The sequence below is a fragment of the Phyllobates terribilis genome, unplaced genomic scaffold (genome assembly GCF_046119375.1).
Source record: "Phyllobates terribilis strain yellow unplaced genomic scaffold, ASM4611937v1 Scaffold_7__3_contigs__length_470593459, whole genome shotgun sequence".
NCBI classification, from domain to species: domain Eukaryota; kingdom Metazoa; phylum Chordata; class Amphibia; order Anura; family Dendrobatidae; genus Phyllobates; species Phyllobates terribilis.
The window spans coordinates 423,637,304-423,656,436 of NW_027362767.1; the positions used below are offsets into that span (position 1 = coordinate 423,637,304).

General features: G+C 45.2%; 1 protein-coding gene across 1 annotated transcript in view; it reads right to left on the reverse strand.

The window, feature by feature from the left end:
* The window catches only part of LOC141155152 (complement factor B-like), an 80,161-nt gene that overhangs the window by 26,820 nt on the left and 34,208 nt on the right, over nucleotides 1–19,133 (reverse strand). The window contains exons 9-11 of the mRNA XM_073641839.1: nucleotides 19,024–19,107; nucleotides 13,181–13,318; nucleotides 12,790–12,893 (exon numbers count right to left, since the gene is read on the reverse strand). Coding sequence (XP_073497940.1) covers nucleotides 12,790–12,893; nucleotides 13,181–13,318; nucleotides 19,024–19,107 — 326 coding nt within the window. The remainder of the gene's footprint in view (nucleotides 1–12,789; nucleotides 12,894–13,180; nucleotides 13,319–19,023; nucleotides 19,108–19,133) is intronic.

Below are 19,133 nucleotides of genomic sequence, written 5' to 3' on the forward strand. Positions count from 1 at the left end.
CTTACTGGCACTGCTCATCTGCAGCTGCCTGACATTAGAAGACTATGGCTTTCTGGCAGCTTACTGGCACTGTTATCTGCAGCTGCCTGACATCAGAAGACTATGGCTTCCTGGCAGCTTACTGGCACTGTTATGTGCAGCTGCCTGACATTAGAAGACTATGGCTTTCTGGCAGCTTACTGGCACTGTTATCTGCAGCTGCCTGACATTAGAAGACTATGGCTTTCTGGCAGCTTACTAGCACTGCTTATCAGCAGCTGCCTGACATTAGAAGACTATGGCTTTCTGGCAGCTTACTGGCACTGCTCATCGGCATCTGCCTGACATTAGAAGACTATGGCTTTCTGGCAGCTTACTGGCATTGCTCATCTGCAGCTGCCTGACATTAGAAGACTATGGCTTTCTGGCAGCTTACTGGCACTGTTATCTGCAGCTGCCTGACATTAGAAGACTATGGCTTTCTGGCAGCTTACTGGCACTATTATCAGCAGCTGCATGACATTAGAAGACTATGGCTTTCTGGCAGCTTACTGGCACTATTATGTGCAGCTGCCTGACATTAGAAGACTATGGCTTTCTGGCAGCTTACTGGCACAGTTATCTGCAGCTGCCTGACATTAGAAGACTATGGCTTTCAGGCAGCTTACTGGCACTGCTTATCCACAGCTGCCTGACATTAGAAGACTATAGCTTTCTGGCAGCTCACTGGCACTGCTCATCTGCAGCTGCCTGACATTAGAAGACTATGGCTTTCTGGCAGCTTACTGGCACTGCTCTTCTGCAGCTGCCTGACATTAGAAGACTATGGCTTTCTGGCAGCTTACTGGCACTGCTCATCTGCAGCTGCCTGACATTAGAAGACTATGGCTTTCTGGCAGCTTACTGGCACTGTTATCTGCAGCTGCTTGACATTAGAAGACTATGGCTTTAAAGCAGCTTTCTGGCACTGCTCATCTGCAGCTGCCTGACATTAGAAGACTATGGCTTTCTGGCAGCTTACTGGCACTGTTATCTGCAGCTGCCTGACATTAGAAGACTATGGCTTTCTGGCAGCTTACTGGCACTGTTATCTGCAGCTGCCTGACATTAGAAGACTATGGCTTTCTGGCAGCTTACTGGCATTGTTATCTGCAGCTGCCTGACATTAGAAGACTATGGCTTTCTGGCAGCTTACTGGCACTGTTATCTGCAGCTGCCTGACATTAGAAGACTATGGCTTTCTGGCAGCTTACTGGCACTATTTATCTGAAGCTGCCTGACATTAGAAGACTATGGCTTTCTGGCAGCTTACTGGCACTGCTCATCTGCAGCTGCCTGACATTAGAAGACTATGTCTTTCTGGCAGCTTACTGGCACTGCTTATCTGCAGCTGCTTGACATTAGAAGACTATGGCTTTCTGGCAGCTTACTGGCACTGTTATCTGCAGCTGCCTGACCTTAGAAGACTATGGCTTTCTGGCAGCTTACTGGAACTGTTATCTGCAGCTGCCTGACAATAGAAAACTATGGCTTTCTGGCAGCTTACTGGCACTGTTATCTGCAGCTGCCTGACATTAGAAGACTATGGCTTTCAGGCAGCTTACTGGCACTGCTCATCTGCAGCTGCCTGACATTAGAAGACTATGGCTTTCTGGCAGCTTACTGGCACTGTTATCTGCAGCTGCCTGACATCAGAAGACTATGGCTTCCTGGCAGCTTACTGGCACTGTTATGTGCAGCTGCCTGACATTAGAAGACTATGGCTTTCTGGCAGCTTACTGGCACTGTTATCTGCAGCTGCCTGACATTAGAAGACTATGGCTTTCTGGCAGCTTACTAGCACTGCTTATCAGCAGCTGCCTGACATTAGAAGACTATGGCTTTCTGGCAGCTTACTGGCACTGCTCATCGGCATCTGCCTGACATTAGAAGACTATGGCTTTCTGGCAGCTTACTGGCATTGCTCATCTGCAGCTGCCTGACATTAGAAGACTATGGCTTTCTGGCAGCTTACTGGCACTGTTATCTGCAGCTGCCTGACATTAGAAGACTATGGCTTTCAAGCAGCTTACTGGCACTGCTCATCTGCAGCTGCCTGACATTAGAAGACTATGGCTTTCTGGCAGCTTACTGGCACTGTTATCTGCAGCTGCCTGACATTAGAAGACTATGGCTTTCTGGCAGCTTACTGGCATTGTTATCTGCAGCCGCCTGACCTTAGAAGACTATGGCTTTCTGGCAGCTTACTGGCACTGTTATCTGCAGCTGCCTGACATTAGAAGACTATGGCTTTCTGGCAGCTTACTGGCACTGCTCATCTGCAGCTGCCTGACATTAGAAGACTATGGCTTTCTGGCAGCTTACTGGCACTGCTTATCTGCAGCTGCTTGACATTAAAAGACTATGGCTTTCTGGCAGCTTACTGGCACTGTTATCTGCAGCTGCCTGACCTTAGAAGACTATGGCTTTCTGGCAGCTTACTGGCACTGTTATCTGCAGCTGCCTGACAATAGAAGACTATGGCTTTCTGGCAGCTTACTGGCACTGGTTATCGGAAGCTGCCTGACATTAGAAGATTATGGCTTTCTGGCAGCTTACTGGCACTGTTATCTGCAGCTGCCTGACATTAGAAGACTATGGCTTTCTGGCAGCTTACTGGCACTGCTTATCTGCTGCTGTTTGACATTAGAAGACTATGGCTTTCTGGCAGCTTACTGGCACTGTTATCTGCAGCTGCCTGACATTAGAAGACTATGGCTTTCTGGCAGCTTACTAGCACTGCTTATCTGCAGCTGCCTGACATTAGAAGACTATGGCTTTCTGGCAGCTTACTGGCACTGCTCATCTGCAGCTGCCTGACATTAGAAGACTATGGCTTTCTGGCAGCTTTCTGGCATGGCTCATCTGCAGCTGCCTGGCATTAGAAGACTATGGCTTTCTGGCAGCTTACTGGCACTGTTATCTGCAGCTGCCTGACATTAGAAGACTATGGCTTTCTGGCAGCTTACTGGCACTATTATCTGCAGCTGCCTGACCTTAGAAGACTATGGCTTTCTGGCAGCTTACTGGCACTGTTATCTGCAGCTGCCTGACATTAGAAGACTATGGCTTTCTGGCAGCTTACTGGCACTATTATCTGCAGCTGCCTGACATTAGAAGACTATGACTTTCAGGCAGCTTACTGGCACTGCTCATCTGCAGCTGCCTGACATTAGAAGACTATGGCTTTCTGGCAGCTTACTGGCACTGTTATCAGCAGCAGCCTGACATTAGAAGACTATGGCTTTCTGACAGCTTACTGGCACTGTTATCTGCAGCTGCCTGACCTTAGAAGACTATAGCTTTCTGGCAGCTTACTGGCACTGTTATCTGCAGCTGCCTGACCTTAGAAGACTATGGCTTTCTGGCAGCTTACTGGCACTGTTAGCTGATGCTGCCTGACATTAGAAGACTATGGCTTTCTGGCAGCTTACTGGCACTGTTATCTGCAGCTGCCTGACCTTAGAAGACTATGGCTTTCTGGTAGCTTACTGGCACTATTATCTGCAGCTGCCTGACATTAGAAGACTATGGCTTTCTGGCAGCTTACTGGCACTGTTATCTGCAGCTGCCTGACATTAGAAGACTATGGCTTTCAAGCAGCTTACTGGCACTGCTCATCTGCAGCTGCCTGACATTAGAAGACTATGGCTTTCTGGCAGCTTACTGGCACTGTTATCTGCAGCTGCCTGACATTAGAAGACTATGGCTTTCTGGCAGCTTACTGGCATTGTTATCTGCAGCCGCCTGACCTTAGAAGACTATGGCTTTCTGGCAGCTTACTGGCACTGTTATCTGCAGCTGCCTGACATTAGAAGACTATGGCTTTCTGGCAGCTTACTGGCACTGCTCATCTGCAGCTGCCTGACATTAGAAGACTATGGCTTTCTGGCAGCTTACTGGCACTGCTTATCTGCAGCTGCTTGACATTAGAAGACTATGGCTTTCTGGCAGCTTACTGGCACTGCTTATCTGCTGCTGTTTGACATTAGAAGACTATGGCTTTCTGGCAGCTTACTGGCACTGTTATCTGCAGCTGCCTGACATTAGAAGACTATGGCTTTCTGGCAGCTTACTAGCACTGCTTATCTGCAGCTGCCTGACATTAGAAGACTATGGCTTTCTGGCAGCTTACTGGCACTGCTCATCTGCAGCTGCCTGACATTAGAAGACTATGGCTTTCTGGCAGCTTTCTGGCATGGCTCATCTGCAGCTGCCTGGCATTAGAAGACTATGGCTTTCTGGCAGCTTACTGGCACTGTTATCTGCAGCTGCCTGACATTAGAAGACTATGGCTTTCTGGCAGCTTACTGGCACTATTATCTGCAGCTGCCTGACATTAGAAGACTATGGCTTTCTGGCAGCTTACTGGCACAATTATCTGCAGCTGCCTGACATTAGAAGACTATGGCTTTCAGGCAGCTTACTGGCACTGCTCATCTGCAGCTGCCTGACATTAGAAGACTATGGCTTTCTGGCAGCTTACTGGCACTGTTATCAGCAGCAGCCTGACATTAGAAGACTATGGCTTTCTGACAGCTTACTGGCACTGTTATCTGCAGCTGCCTGACCTTAGAAGACTATAGCTTTCTGGCAGCTTACTGGCACTGTTATCTGCAGCTGCCTGACCTTAGAAGACTATGGCTTTCTGGCAGCTTACTGGCACTGTTAGCTGATGCTGCCTGACATTAGAAGACTATGGCTTTCTGGCAGCTTACTGGCACTGTTATCTGCAGCTGCCTGACCTTAGAAGACTATGGCTTTCTGGTAGCTTACTGGCACTATTATCTGCAGCTGCCTGACATTAGAAGACTATGGCTTTCTGGCAGCTTACTGGCACTGTTATCTGCAGCTGCCTGACATTAGAAGACTATGGCTTTCAAGCAGCTTACTGGCACTGCTCATCTGCAGCTGCCTGACATTAGAAGACTATGGCTTTCTGGCAGCTTACTGGCACTGTTATCTGCAGCTGCCTGACATTAGAAGACTATGGCTTTCTGGCAGCTTACTGGCATTGTTATCTGCAGCCGCCTGACCTTAGAAGACTATGGCTTTCTGGCAGCTTACTGGCACTGTTATCTGCAGCTGCCTGACATTAGAAGACTATGGCTTTCTGGCAGCTTACTGGCACTGCTCATCTGCAGCTGCCTGACATTAGAAGACTATGGCTTTCTGGCAGCTTACTGGCACTGCTTATCTGCAGCTGCTTGACATTAGAAGACTATGGCTTTCTGGCAGCTTACTGGCACTGTTATCTGCAGCTGCCTGACCTTAGAAGACTATGGCTTTCTGGCAGCTTACTGGCACTGTTATCTGCAGCTGCCTGACAATAGAAGACTATGGCTTTCTGGCAGCTTACTGGCACTGGTTATCGGAAGCTGCCTGACATTAGAAGATTATGGCTTTCTGGCAGCTTACTGGCACTGTTATCTGCAGCTGCCTGACATTAGAAGACTATGGCTTTCTGGCAGCTTACTGGCACTGCTTATCTGCTGCTGTTTGACATTAGAAGACTATGGCTTTCTGGCAGCTTACTGGCACTGTTATCTGCAGCTGCCTGACATTAGAAGACTATGGCTTTCTGGCAGCTTACTAGCACTGCTTATCTGCAGCTGCCTGACATTAGAAGACTATGGCTTTCTGGCAGCTTACTGGCACTGCTCATCTGCAGCTGCCTGACATTAGAAGACTATGGCTTTCTGGCAGCTTTCTGGCATGGCTCATCTGCAGCTGCCTGGCATTAGAAGACTATGGCTTTCTGGCAGCTTACTGGCACTGTTATCTGCAGCTGCCTGACATTAGAAGACTATGGCTTTCTGGCAGCTTACTGGCACTATTATCTGCAGCTGCCTGACCTTAGAAGACTATGGCTTTCTGGCAGCTTACTGGCACTGTTATCTGCAGCTGCCTGACATTAGAAGACTATGGCTTTCTGGCAGCTTACTGGCACAATTATCTGCAGCTGCCTGACATTAGAAGACTATGGCTTTCAGGCAGCTTACTGGCACTGCTCATCTGCAGCTGCCTGACATTAGAAGGCTATGGCTTTCTGGCAGCTTACTGGCACTGTTATCAGCAGCAGCCTGACATTAGAAGACTATGGCTTTCTGACAGCTTACTGGCACTGTTATCTGCAGCTGCCTGACCTTAGAAGACTATAGCTTTCTGGCAGCTTACTGGCACTGTTATCTGCAGCTGCCTGACCTTAGAAGACTATGGCTTTCTGGCAGCTTACTGGCACTGTTAGCTGATGCTGCCTGACATTAGAAGACTATGGCTTTCTGGCAGCTTACTGGCACTGTTATCTGCAGCTGCCTGACCTTAGAAGACTATGGCTTTCTGGTAGCTTACTGGCACTATTATCTGCAGCTGCCTGACATTAGAAGACTATGGCTTTCTGGCAGCTTACTGGCACTGTTATCTGCAGCTGCCTGACATTAGAAGACTATGGCTTTCAAGCAGCTTACTGGCACTGCTCATCTGCAGCTGCCTGACATTAGAAGACTATGGCTTTCTGGCAGCTTACTGGCACTGTTATCTGCAGCTGCCTGACATTAGAAGACTATGGCTTTCTGGCAGCTTACTGGCATTGTTATCTGCAGCCGCCTGACCTTAGAAGACTATGGCTTTCTGGCAGCTTACTGGCACTGTTATCTGCAGCTGCCTGACATTAGAAGACTATGGCTTTCTGGCAGCTTACTGGCACTGCTCATCTGCAGCTGCCTGACATTAGAAGACTATGGCTTTCTGGCAGCTTACTGGCACTGCTTATCTGCAGCTGCTTGACATTAGAAGACTATGGCTTTCTGGCAGCTTACTGGCACTGTTATCTGCAGCTGCCTGACCTTAGAAGACTATGGCTTTCTGGCAGCTTACTGGCACTGTTATCTGCAGCTGCCTGACAATAGAAGACTATGGCTTTCTGGCAGCTTACTGGCACTGGTTATCGGAAGCTGCCTGACATTAGAAGATTATGGCTTTCTGGCAGCTTACTGGCACTGTTATCTGCAGCTGCCTGACATTAGAAGACTATGGCTTTCTGGCAGCTTACTGGCACTGCTTATCTGCTGCTGTTTGACATTAGAAGACTATGGCTTTCTGGCAGCTTACTGGCACTGTTATCTGCAGCTGCCTGACATTAGAAGACTATGGCTTTCTGGCAGCTTACTAGCACTGCTTATCTGCAGCTGCCTGACATTAGAAGACTATGGCTTTCTGGCAGCTTACTGGCACTGCTCATCTGCAGCTGCCTGACATTAGAAGACTATGGCTTTCTGGCAGCTTTCTGGCATGGCTCATCTGCAGCTGCCTGGCATTAGAAGACTATGGCTTTCTGGCAGCTTACTGGCACTGTTATCTGCAGCTGCCTGACATTAGAAGACTATGGCTTTCTGGCAGCTTACTGGCACTATTATCTGCAGCTGCCTGACCTTAGAAGACTATGGCTTTCTGGCAGCTTACTGGCACTGTTATCTGCAGCTGCCTGACATTAGAAGACTATGGCTTTCTGGCAGCTTACGGGCACTATTATCTGCAGCTGCCTGACATTAGAAGACTATGGCTTTCAGGCAGCTTACTGGCACTGCTCATCTGCAGCTGCCTGACATTAGAAGACTATGGCTTTCTGGCAGCTTACTGGCACTGTTATCAGCAGCAGCCTGACATTAGAAGACTATGGCTTTCTGACAGCTTACTGGCACTGTTATCTGCAGCTGCCTGACCTTAGAAGACTATAGCTTTCTGGCAGCTTACTGGCACTGTTATCTGCAGCTGCCTGACCTTAGAAGACTATGGCTTTCTGGCAGCTTACTGGCACTGTTAGCTGATGCTGCCTGACATTAGAAGACTATGGCTTTCTGGCAGCTTACTGGCACTGTTATCTGCAGCTGCCTGACCTTAGAAGACTATGGCTTTCTGGCAGCTTACTGGCACTGTTATCTGCAGCTGCCTGACATTAGAAGACTATGGCTTTCTGGCAGCTTACTGGCACTGCTTATCTGAAGCTGCCTGACATTAGAAGACTATGGCTTTCTGGCAGCTTACTGGCACTATTATCTGCAGCTGCCTGACATTAGAAGACTATGGATTTCTGGCAGCTTACTGGCACTGTTTTCTGCAGCTGCCTGATCTTAGAAGACTATGGCTTTCTGGCAGCTTACTGGCACTGCTATCTGCAGCTGCCTGACATTAGAAGACTATGGCTTTCAGGCAGCTTACTGACACTGCTTATCTGCAGCTGCCTGACATTAGAAGACTATAACTTTCTGGCAGCTCACTGGCACTGCTCATCTGCAGCTGCCTGACATTAGAAGACTATGGCTTTCTGGCAGCTTACTGGCACTGCTCATCTGCAGCTGCCTGACATTAGAAGACTATGGCTTTCTGGCAGCTTACTGGCACTATTATCTGCAGCTGCCTGACAATAGAAGACTATGGCTTTCTGGCAGCTTACTGGCATTGTTATCTGCAGCTGCCTGACCTTAGAAGACTATGGCTTTCTGGCAGCTTACTGGCACTGTTATCTGCAGCTGCCTGACATTAGAAGACTATGGCTTTCTGGCAGCTTACTGGCACTGTTTATCTGAAGCTGCCTGACATTAGAAGACTATGGCTTTCTGGCAGCTTACTGGCACTGCTCATCTGCAGCTGCCTGACATTAGAAGACTATGTCTTTCTGGCAGCTTACTGGCACTGCTTATCTGCAGCTGCTTGACATTAGAAGACTATGGCTTTCTGGCAGCTTACTGGCACTGTTATCTGCAGCTGCCTGACATTAGAAGATTATGGCTTTCTGGCAGCTTACTGGCACTGCTTATCTGCTGCTGTTTGACATTAGAAGACTATGGCTTTCTGGCAGCTTACTGGCACTGTTATCTGCAGCTGCCTGACATTAGAAGACTATGGCTTTCTGGCAGCTTACTAGCACTGCTTATCTGCAGCTGCCTGACATTAGAAGACTATGGCTTTCTGGCAGCTTACTGGCACTGCTCATCTGCAGCTGCCTGACATTAGAAGACTATGGCTTTCTGGCAGCTTTCTGGCATGGTTCATCTGCAGCTGCCTGGCATTAGAAGACTATGGCTTTCTGGCAGCTTACTGGCACTGTTATCTGCAGCTGCCTGACATTAGAAGACTATGGCTTTCTGGCTGCTTACTGGCACTATTATCTGCAGCTGCCTGACCTTAGAAGACTATGGCTTTCTGGCAGCTTACTGGCACTGTTATCTGCAGCTGCCTGACATTAGAAGACTATGGCTTTCTGGTAGCTTACTGGCACTATTATCTGCAGCTGCCTGACATTAAAAGACTATGGCTTTCAGGCAGCTTACTGGCACTGCTCATCTGCAGCTGCCTGACATTAGAAGACTATGGCTTTCTGGCAGCTTACTGGCACTGTTATCAGCAGCAGCCTGACATTAGAAGACTATGGCTTTCTGGCAGCTTACTGGCACTGTTATCTGCAGCTGCCTGACCTTAGAAGACTATAGCTTTCTGGCAGCTTACTGGCACTGTTATCTGCAGCTGCCTGACCTTAGAAGACTATGGCTTTCTGGCAGCTTACTGGCACTGTTATCTGCAGCTGCCTGACATTAGAAGACTATGGCTTTCTGGCAGCTTACTGGCACTGTTATCTGCAGCTGCCTGACCTTAGAAGACTATGGCTTTCTGGCAGCTTACTGGCACTGTTATCTGCAGCTGCCTGACATTAGAAGACTATGGCTTTCTGGCAGCTTACTGGCACTGCTTATCTGAAGCTGCCTGACATTAGAAGACTATGGCTTTCTGGCAGCTTATTGGCACTATTATCTGCAGCTGCCTGACATTGGAAGACTATTGCTTTCTGGCAGCTTACTGGCACTGTTATCTGCAGCTGCCTGACATTAGAAGACTATGGCTTTCTGGCAGCTTACTGGCACTGTTATCTGCAGCTGCCTGACATTAGAAGACTATGGCTTTCTGGCAGCTTACTGGCACTGCTTATATGCAGCTGCTTGACATTAGAAGACTATGGCTTTCTGGCAGCTTACTGGCACTGTTATCTGCAGCTGCCTGACCTTAGAAGACTATGGCTTTCTGGCAGCTTACTGTCACTGCTATCTGCAGCTGCCTGACATTAGAAGACTATGGCTTTCAGGCAGCTTACTGACACTGCTTATCTGCAGCTGCCTGACATTAGAAGACTATAACTTTCTGGCAGCTCACTGGCACAGCTCATCTGCAGCTGGCTGACATTAGAAGACTATGGCTTTCTGGCAGCTTACTGGCACTGCTCATCTGCAGCTGCCTGACATTAGAAGACTATGGCTTTCTGGCAGCTTACTGACACTATTATCTGCAGCTGCCTGACAATAGAAGACTATGGCTTCCTGGCAGCTTACTGGCACTATTATCTGCAGCTGCCTGACATTAGAAGACTATGGCTTTCAGGCAGCTTACTGGCACTGCTCATCTGCAGCTGCCTGACATTAGAAGACTATGGCTTTCTGGCAGCTTACTGGCACTCTTATCTGCAGCTGCCTGACAATAGAAGACTATGGCTTTCTGGCAGCTTACTGGCACTGATTATCTGCAGCTGCCTGACATCAGAAGACTATGGCTTTCTGGCAGCTTACTGGCACTGCTTATCTGCAGCTGCCTGACATTAGAAGACTATGGCTTTCTGGCAGCTTACTGGCACTGATTATCTGCAGCTGCCTGACATCAGAAGACTATGGCTTTCTGGCAGCTTACTGGCACTGTTATCTGCAGCTGCCTGACATTAGAAGACTATGGCTTTCTGGCAGCTTACTGACACTGTTATCTGCAGCTGCCTGACATTAGAAGACTATGGCTTTCTGGCAGCTTACTGGCACTGTTATCTGCAGCTGCCTGACATTAGAAGACTATGGCTTTCTGGCAGCTTACTGGCACTGTTATCTCCAGCTGCCTGACATTAGAAGACTATGGCTTTCTGGAAGCTTACTGGCACTGCTTATCTGCAGCTGCCTGACATTAGAAGACTATGGCTTTCTGGCAGCTTACTGGCACTGTTATCTGCAGCTGCCTGACATTAGAAGACTATGGCTTTCTGGCAGCTTACTGGCACTGCTTATCTGCAGCTGCCTGACATTAGAAGATTATGAGTTTCTTTTAGTATACTGATACTATTAGGCATGGTCGTCTGAAATCAAAATCATTGTCTGCAACTTATCGTACAACTATTTTTGAACTGTGATTTAGATGTTAAATGTTAAATTAAAATTTAAAGAACCAACCAGATATGACACATTGGAGCATCAGCATGCAACTTATTTTGAAGTCTTTAATGAAAATTCGTGCACAACTTGCAACCAGGAATTCAACAAGTTTGGATTTTCTGCAGTGGATTGTGACTTGGGTGATATTGCAATTCCACCGACAATCATCAGATGCAATGCAACCCGTTACTGTGTGACCCTAGCCTAAATTCAAAGCTTACTGAAGCTTTCCACCAGCTTTTATGTACAGATCATCCACAAAGCTTCCTTCTCCAGATTTCACTATACAAACAGCATACATCTGTAAATAGATTATACAGACCAGATGAGGCTGGTGTACTTACTTTGAAAGTCTATGTCAGAATAGCTGCAAAATCCTGATAATAAAATGATTATTTTTAAGAGTCCAACGAAAAAGTGAGAGAGCTCATGAATCCATGTGTATCAAATATCTGCCCACAAAACCTTACTGATAACTGCAGCTTGTACTGAGCAGTGTGAGATTTCAGCTGCAACAGGGAGGAGGGGCACTGAGGAGCTGTCGATCAGGGTAGGTGGGTGGAGATTCAGCAGCAGGGAAGAGGGACACTGAGGAGCTATCAATCAGGCCACGTTTGCAGGATTTCAGCAGCAGCAGGGAAGACATTGAGGAGCTGACAATCTTATAGATGAGTGAAGATGTAGCAGGGAGAAGGGACACTTAACATCTGACAATCAGGCTAGGTGTGCAGGGAGTCAGAAACAACAGGGAGGAAGGACACTGAACTGTCAGTAAGGCGAGGTGGGCAGGAATTCAGCAGCAGCAGGGAGGAGGACATTGAGGAACTGTCAATCTATTTGTTGACATTGACTCTTGGTAACCATCTTATCTGTAATGTAATTATTGCTATATATGTATTATACTTAGATTAATGATGGTTTGGGCATCGCTTAACCTCCTATTATCCTGCTATTGATGTTTTTATTATACTTTATTAAATATGTTTTTTTATAATTGGTGGGTGTTCTTTTAGTTACTCCACTTTATTTTTGTAGATATTATATTGTATGGGAGTACTTCACTCTGTTATCTCTGATATACAGTATAGTGATGAAGGGGGACGTTATATTTGAGTCATGTTCCCAATCTGGAAAAATAGTGTGTGCTAGGACTATTTTTTTGGTACTGGTGACAAATAGTTTGAAATCCTGCAAACTGTCTGTCTGTAGTGATACCTTGTCCTGCACAGAGCTATCACCCCCTGCCCTACTGTCCATCTTTCTTCATTTTTATTCTAAGGAATAACTGAACCCTGAAATTACCTGAATCCTGTTTGAGTTCACGTGGTGACTGTGGCTTTATGGCAGCTTACTGGCACCAGACAGCGTATTTCCTATACAGTTCATCTGCAGCTTTGCATCTATATGATACAGTCAGTGTATATTTATGTTCTCCTCACCTATGACTTTCTGACACTACATCTCTTCTTGTAGCATGTCTAGGGATTTCTTGCACTATGTATGGTTTTGTGACATCAAGCAGATATAGGCTTACTGTGATGGTAATTTTTGCAATCCAGGGAAATACTCCTTCCACTTCTTCTTCATCCTGAGATGGATCTTTGGAAAAGCCACAGAGCGGTAGAATTTCAGCTTCATCTAGAATAAGGTGTGAGATAAAGCAAACATAAAAAAAACAAAAAATCATCCATACTGGTCCATGGGCCAAAACAACATTGAGGATGTCCACATCCCACCAGACCCCCCATCCAAGGCACAGTATCCTCAAGGCAAAAAGTCTAGGACCTTCAAAATAGCTATGACTATACTTTCCCTGTTCCAGAGATATACCAACCGATGCTCCACTCTTCTGGCCGCTCCATAAATGCAGTACAATGATGACATCGCATCATGGTAATAGGGAAGGAAGAGTTGGGATTTCTTACCTAATATTTCGTCAAAGGCCGCCTTCATATCATCTACAGATCTCATCTTAAAAACGTGATTTTCCTGATCTTTCTTGGATGCAAGCTCATTGATTTCATCATCACTAATGTTATCACCCAGGCCGAAGACAAAGACGTCTGTGCATAGAAAAAACGAGATTAATGGCCAATGGCTGGACTTCACAGGAGATCAACAATTTCACAATACACTGCACTACTACAGTACTGCAGTGTTCTGCATAGGCAATCGTGGGTTCAAGTCCTCTAAGGAGATCAATAGTAAACTGTAAAGAAACATTAAAACAATATTATTTAAAAAAAAAAGTCTAAAAGTTTAAATCATTGTCTTTTTCCCCAAATGTAGTTATCGAAATGTAAAAATAAAAGTACCTACTTGGTATTGAGAAGTGAGTAATCTCCTGAATTAATAAAATATGAAATGAAAAAAGTTATGACTTTTGGAAGAAGGGGAAGGAAAAAAATGAAAATGCAAAAAGAAAAAAAAAATCGCCTGGTCCTTAAAGAGAACATTTCAGTGGATTTTTTAAATTTAAGCTGAGTGCCTCCTCAGTTGCCACTGCTCAACTGGTTCTGGAACAGTTTTTCTTTTTCTTCTGTGTCTCTCACCTCCAAATTTATGCCCCTGGTAATAATGGTCCAAATTTTCCCTTGAACCAACTGGGCAGATACCACACAACCTCTCTGTGGGCATGACTGTGTTTTGATTGGCCAACATCAGAGGAGAAAAAGCAAAGGCACTCGAAGAAGTTCTGTGGTAAACATGCGGTTAGTAAAGGGGAAAATTTGCATAATTTTGGAATGGAGGGACACAGTAGAAAAATAAAAATGGTTCCAGATTCGGGGGAGATGTGGCAATTGGAGGAGATGCTCCGTTCAAATTAAAAAAATCCAGGTAAAGGTCCTCTTTAAGAGAGTAAAGTGACTCTCCTTTTGCCATCCATCCTGATGTCATCACCTCCATGATATCAGCAGCGCTTTCTTCGCTTTGTCAAAATGGATGCCGCAGACATTATTCACCCTAACCAGGCGGACTTTATGCCCGGTAGAGAAGCGAGGGACAACACCACCAAGGCCTTGAATCTTATTTATAGGGCCAAATTGGATGGCACCCCTTTGATGCTCTTATCCACAGATGCCGAAAAGGCCTTTGATTGGATCAACTGGGTGTTCATGGAGGAGGTGTTGAAATCTATTGGGTTGCAGAGCTCTATGCTAAAGTGGATTGGTTCTCTTTACAGCACTCCCTCCACCTGTGTGCGGGTGAATAGTGTTTTCTCTGAGAGATTTCCAATTGCAAATGGCACTCGGCAGGGCTGCCCCCTCAGCCCCCTAATCTTTATCCTCACTCTTGAGCCCTTCCTTCGGTGTATCCGGTCCAACCCAGATATTATGGGTCTAAAGATTCAAAATATCTCTTACAAGATTACAGCCTATGCGGATGCTCTGTTATTCTTCATAACTATAACCCGGTTGTATCTCTACCTAGCTTGATGTTGGAATTTAAAAAGTATGCATTTTTGTCTAATTTTAAAATCAACTTAACTAAGTCGGAGGCTTTGAATATAAATCTCCCTTTGAAATTAGTTTCCTCATTACAGACTTCATTGAAATTTTGTTGGTCATCTCAGTCCCTGAAGTATTTAGGCATTCTCCTCTCCGCTGATGTTAATTCCATCTTCAAACTTAATTTTTTACCATTGCTCCAGAACGTTAAAGTTGATTGTTCAAAATGGTTCTAAACTTTACTTTACTTGGTTTGGCAGATGTAAAATTCTTAAAATGAATATCCTCCCTCACATATCTATATCTCTTTCAAACTCTTCCCATTAAAACCCCTAGCTCCTTTTTAAAATCTATCGTGTCCTTGCAAATAGGTTTCATATGGGCTAACCAGCTAGACTCCAGCGATCCCTTCTATGTAGACCAAAAGGTCGGGGAGGCTTGGGCCTTCCGGATGTAAAAACATACTATTTATCTGCTCATATGTCTAGAGTTATAGATTGGTGTAGGCATGCCTCGGCGAAGCCATGGGTACAACTAGAACAAAGCTTCTCAGAGGCCACTTTAGCTGCTCTCCCCTGGGTGCCCTTCTTTTCCCAATCTTCACTGAAATCTCATCCCACAATTAGTGCTACACTCTACTACTGCTCCGGACCAGGGATACGCAAACTTCTCTCCTTTCCATTCCATCTCCTTTATCGCCTATTATCGGCTCCCCGAACTTCTCCCCTGGTTTGTCAGATCCTGTTTTTAGACTTTGGATTTCTCAGGGAAGGTTTAGGGTTTTCCAGATTTACGTAGATAATGATTGGCCTTCTCTAGAGGTACTTCAAGCTATTACTGATCCCTTACCACTGGGCACATGGCGTTATCTTCAACTGCGTCACTTTGTTCGCTCCCTTCCAAATTCCGCTCAATATACACGAACCTCTTCCACATTTGAAAATCTTTGTCTAGATAAGGGGGTGATTTGTCATGCACTTTCCTCCATACACTCAATGCTAACTAACCCAATGGATCAGCCTCCTCCCAGATTTTTAACACAATGGGAAGAGGACTTAGGTATCACTCTCTCCATGGAACAAAGGGAAAAGATGCTGTGCTTAGCGCATAAGTCTTCCATGAATTGTCGGCTTTAGGAAGCAAATTTCAAACTCCTTTCAAGGTGGTACAGGGTCCCACCGATTAAGTTGAACAAAATGTTCCCCTCTATTGACTCTAAGTGTTGGAGATGTGGATCAGGCGAGGGAGATTTCCTTCATATCTTTTGGTCCTGTCTGGTTTTACAACCGTTCTGGACTAAAGTGAAAAGCATTATCAGGTCGATTACAGGCATTTCATCTGAAATGGGTCCTGAACTATTCCTTCTACAGCTCTGTGAGACTTTTGTTTCCTCCTACGAATGGTCCCTATTAAGATTTTTGGTGATGGCTGCCAGAGCTTGTATTCCGTTGTTATGGAAGAAAGTTAATCCACCTAGCCCGTCCCTCTAGATTTCTAAGGTCAATGATTTAATGTTCATGGAGGATTTGTCGGCTTCTCTGTACAGTAGATATGAGGTCTTCTATAAAATGTGGTTCTATTGGATGGAGTTTAAGCAATCTAATCAATATGTAAGCCTTGTACAGCTCGACTCTCAGACTTGATTGCCACTGGGGGATTTTTGTTCGAACAGTTGTCTGGACTGGGGTGGGATTTTGTCCTCTTTTTTTTCCTTCTTCTCCCCACTCCCCTTCCCAATCCCCATCCCCCCCATCTACTTTTCTCTTTTAGTCCCTTCCTTTTTTGCCTGAAGTTCTTCTCTTTTCTCTCTGTTCTTCTTTTCCTGCCTGTCTTAATATGAAAAACTTGAACGAAACTAAAGTCACAATGTGGATTCTTGATTACATTACAGGTGTTTATTATAGTATATTTATATATACAGTATATATTGACTGTTCTATGATACTTTTGCATTCTACTGTATTACTCTGCCAAAAATATGTTTAGTGTATGGCTTTATCTATATACTTGCTATGTTTTATGTTTCGTTCCTAAATAAAAAATTAAAAAAAAAGAATGGATGCCGCAGAGATGATGAGAGCGCTGTGGCAACTCTGAACCACCCCTCCTCTGCCTTATCTCTGCTGTCATAGCCGCTCATCCATCCCACACCAATGGGAAAGGAGGGGAGACGTGGTTCAAATTTTGCTCCCCAGGTCTCTTTGATGGCCATTTTGGAGAAGAGGAGAACAATGCACCGATCAGTAAGATGGAGGCTGTGATAGCTGGGTGGAGAACACCAGGTATGGCGAGTATACACAGTAAATATATAGTCACAATTAGATTCAGGGGTGGAAGGTCGCAAAGTCAAAAGTGGAAAAATGAATTATCCATAGGAAACAATTTTGTAGTTGTTTATAAAAGACATCACTGTAAACTCCTCTCCTCTTGACAGGGTTAATTGTCAGGACTGATTTACTATCCCGGCAATTGTGGGAAGAGGAGGGCTACATGTAATAGTCATGTTCCCGCCACTGATCCGGTGGGTACAGTGGGTGATATATATATTTATATCACCAAGAGAAAAGAGCGGAGCTTTTATGGCAAAGATAAAAAGGTATAAATTTTATTGACACAGAGTATAAAACAACACAAAAACATATAATAAAAAGACATGTGCAAGGGGGCTAGGAGCGGTAGCAGCGAATACTGACAGTACTAGGGGGGGGGGGATGGGAATAACGAAGTGATACATAACGGCAAAATCATGAATCAATAGATATAGCTTGCATCCATAAAGTGCATAGATCCCCGAACCCCTAACTGTGGCATTGGGGCTCCACAGAGTAGAGCCCTACGAATGGACTATAAATTAAGGAAGTATCCAGATTAAGTAAATCACTAATCAATATGTCAGCCATAAAAAGTCCAAATAGCAATGGAAAAAGTAATAGAACCCCTCATTGGGGCATGTAGAAAAAAAAAAAAAAAAACACCACAGTAGGGGAGGATGGCAGATAGACAATTCTTACCCTAGGTCAGTAATCCAGTAAGTAGAAGGGAAAGCCCGCTTCCCGACGCGCGTTTCGCGTGTATATTGATCGGCTTTCTTCCCTTGAGAAAGCCGATCAATATACACGCGAAACGCGCGTCGGGAAGCGGGCTTTCCCTTCTACTTACTGGATTACTGACCTAGGGTAAGAATTGTCTATCTGCCATCCTCCCCTACTGTGGTGTTTTTTGTTTTTTTTTTCTACATGCCCCAATGAGGGGTTCTATTACTTTTTCCATTGCTATTTGGACTTTTTATGGCTGACATATTGATTAGTGATTTACTTAATCTGGATACTTCCTTAATTTATAGTCCATTCGTAGGGCTCTACTCTGTGGAGCCCCAATGCCACAGTTAGGGGTTCGGGGATCTATGCACTTTATGGATGCAAGCTATATCTATTGATTCATGATTTTGCCGTTATGTATCACTTCGTTATTCCCATCCCCCCCCCCCAGTACTGTCAGTATTCGCTGCTACCGCTCCTAGCCCCCTTGCACATGTCTTTTTATTATATGTTTTTGTGTTGTCTTATACTCTGTGTCAATAAAATTTATACCTTTTTATCTTTGCCATAAAAGCTCCGCTCTTTTCTCTTGGTGGTATACATGCTTTTGGAGTTTAGTACTTGTTACTGCACACTACCTGTGGTTCATATAGTGTGCTATTAGGCAATATGCCTTTGGGATTTTTTGTGGTACCATATATTTATATCAGTGCGGGAAATAGAACTTGATTTTCCCTAAAGTTACAAAGAAATCTTTCCATATCCTTAAGGCCAGGGTCACACGACCATTTTTCTCCCATTTCCCAAAATTGGTCGAATTATGTTAATCATGCTCTGATCAGAGTAAGATCCGATTTTCTGAGACGCGGAGGAAAAAAAAAAAAGTTTCTCCGTCTTCTCCATTCAATCTGTCCGTGATAATCAAATTATACTCGAATGTTATCCGGGTGTGGTCTGATTTTTTTCCACTGATCCATAGATATGAATGGACAAGTGCCATCCCATTCTCGGATGCAACCATCTTGCATGCTGCGATTTTTTTTTTCCTCTGACCAACTTGGTTAAAAATCAGTTATGTGCACAGCCCTGTAGAATAACATAGGGACAAGGACTATCCGTCCAAATGAATAGCACTCGTCTGATTTTTACGATCGTGTGCACGAGTCCTAACAGGGAGAAATTAGGTGGTGGCAACCCTAATAAAAACCTTAGTACTTATCCAGTAACCTTTATTACCAGTCTATAGAAATGAGCAACAGCTATACACTATATATTCCATACCCAGAAAATGATCCCAGTGCTGGTCCAGGATTTCCCTGATGTTCCTCAATTCCGGAGTCAGGTCTTCACTTATATTATGCTTCCCTATAGGGTGAAAGGCAATTGTTAGA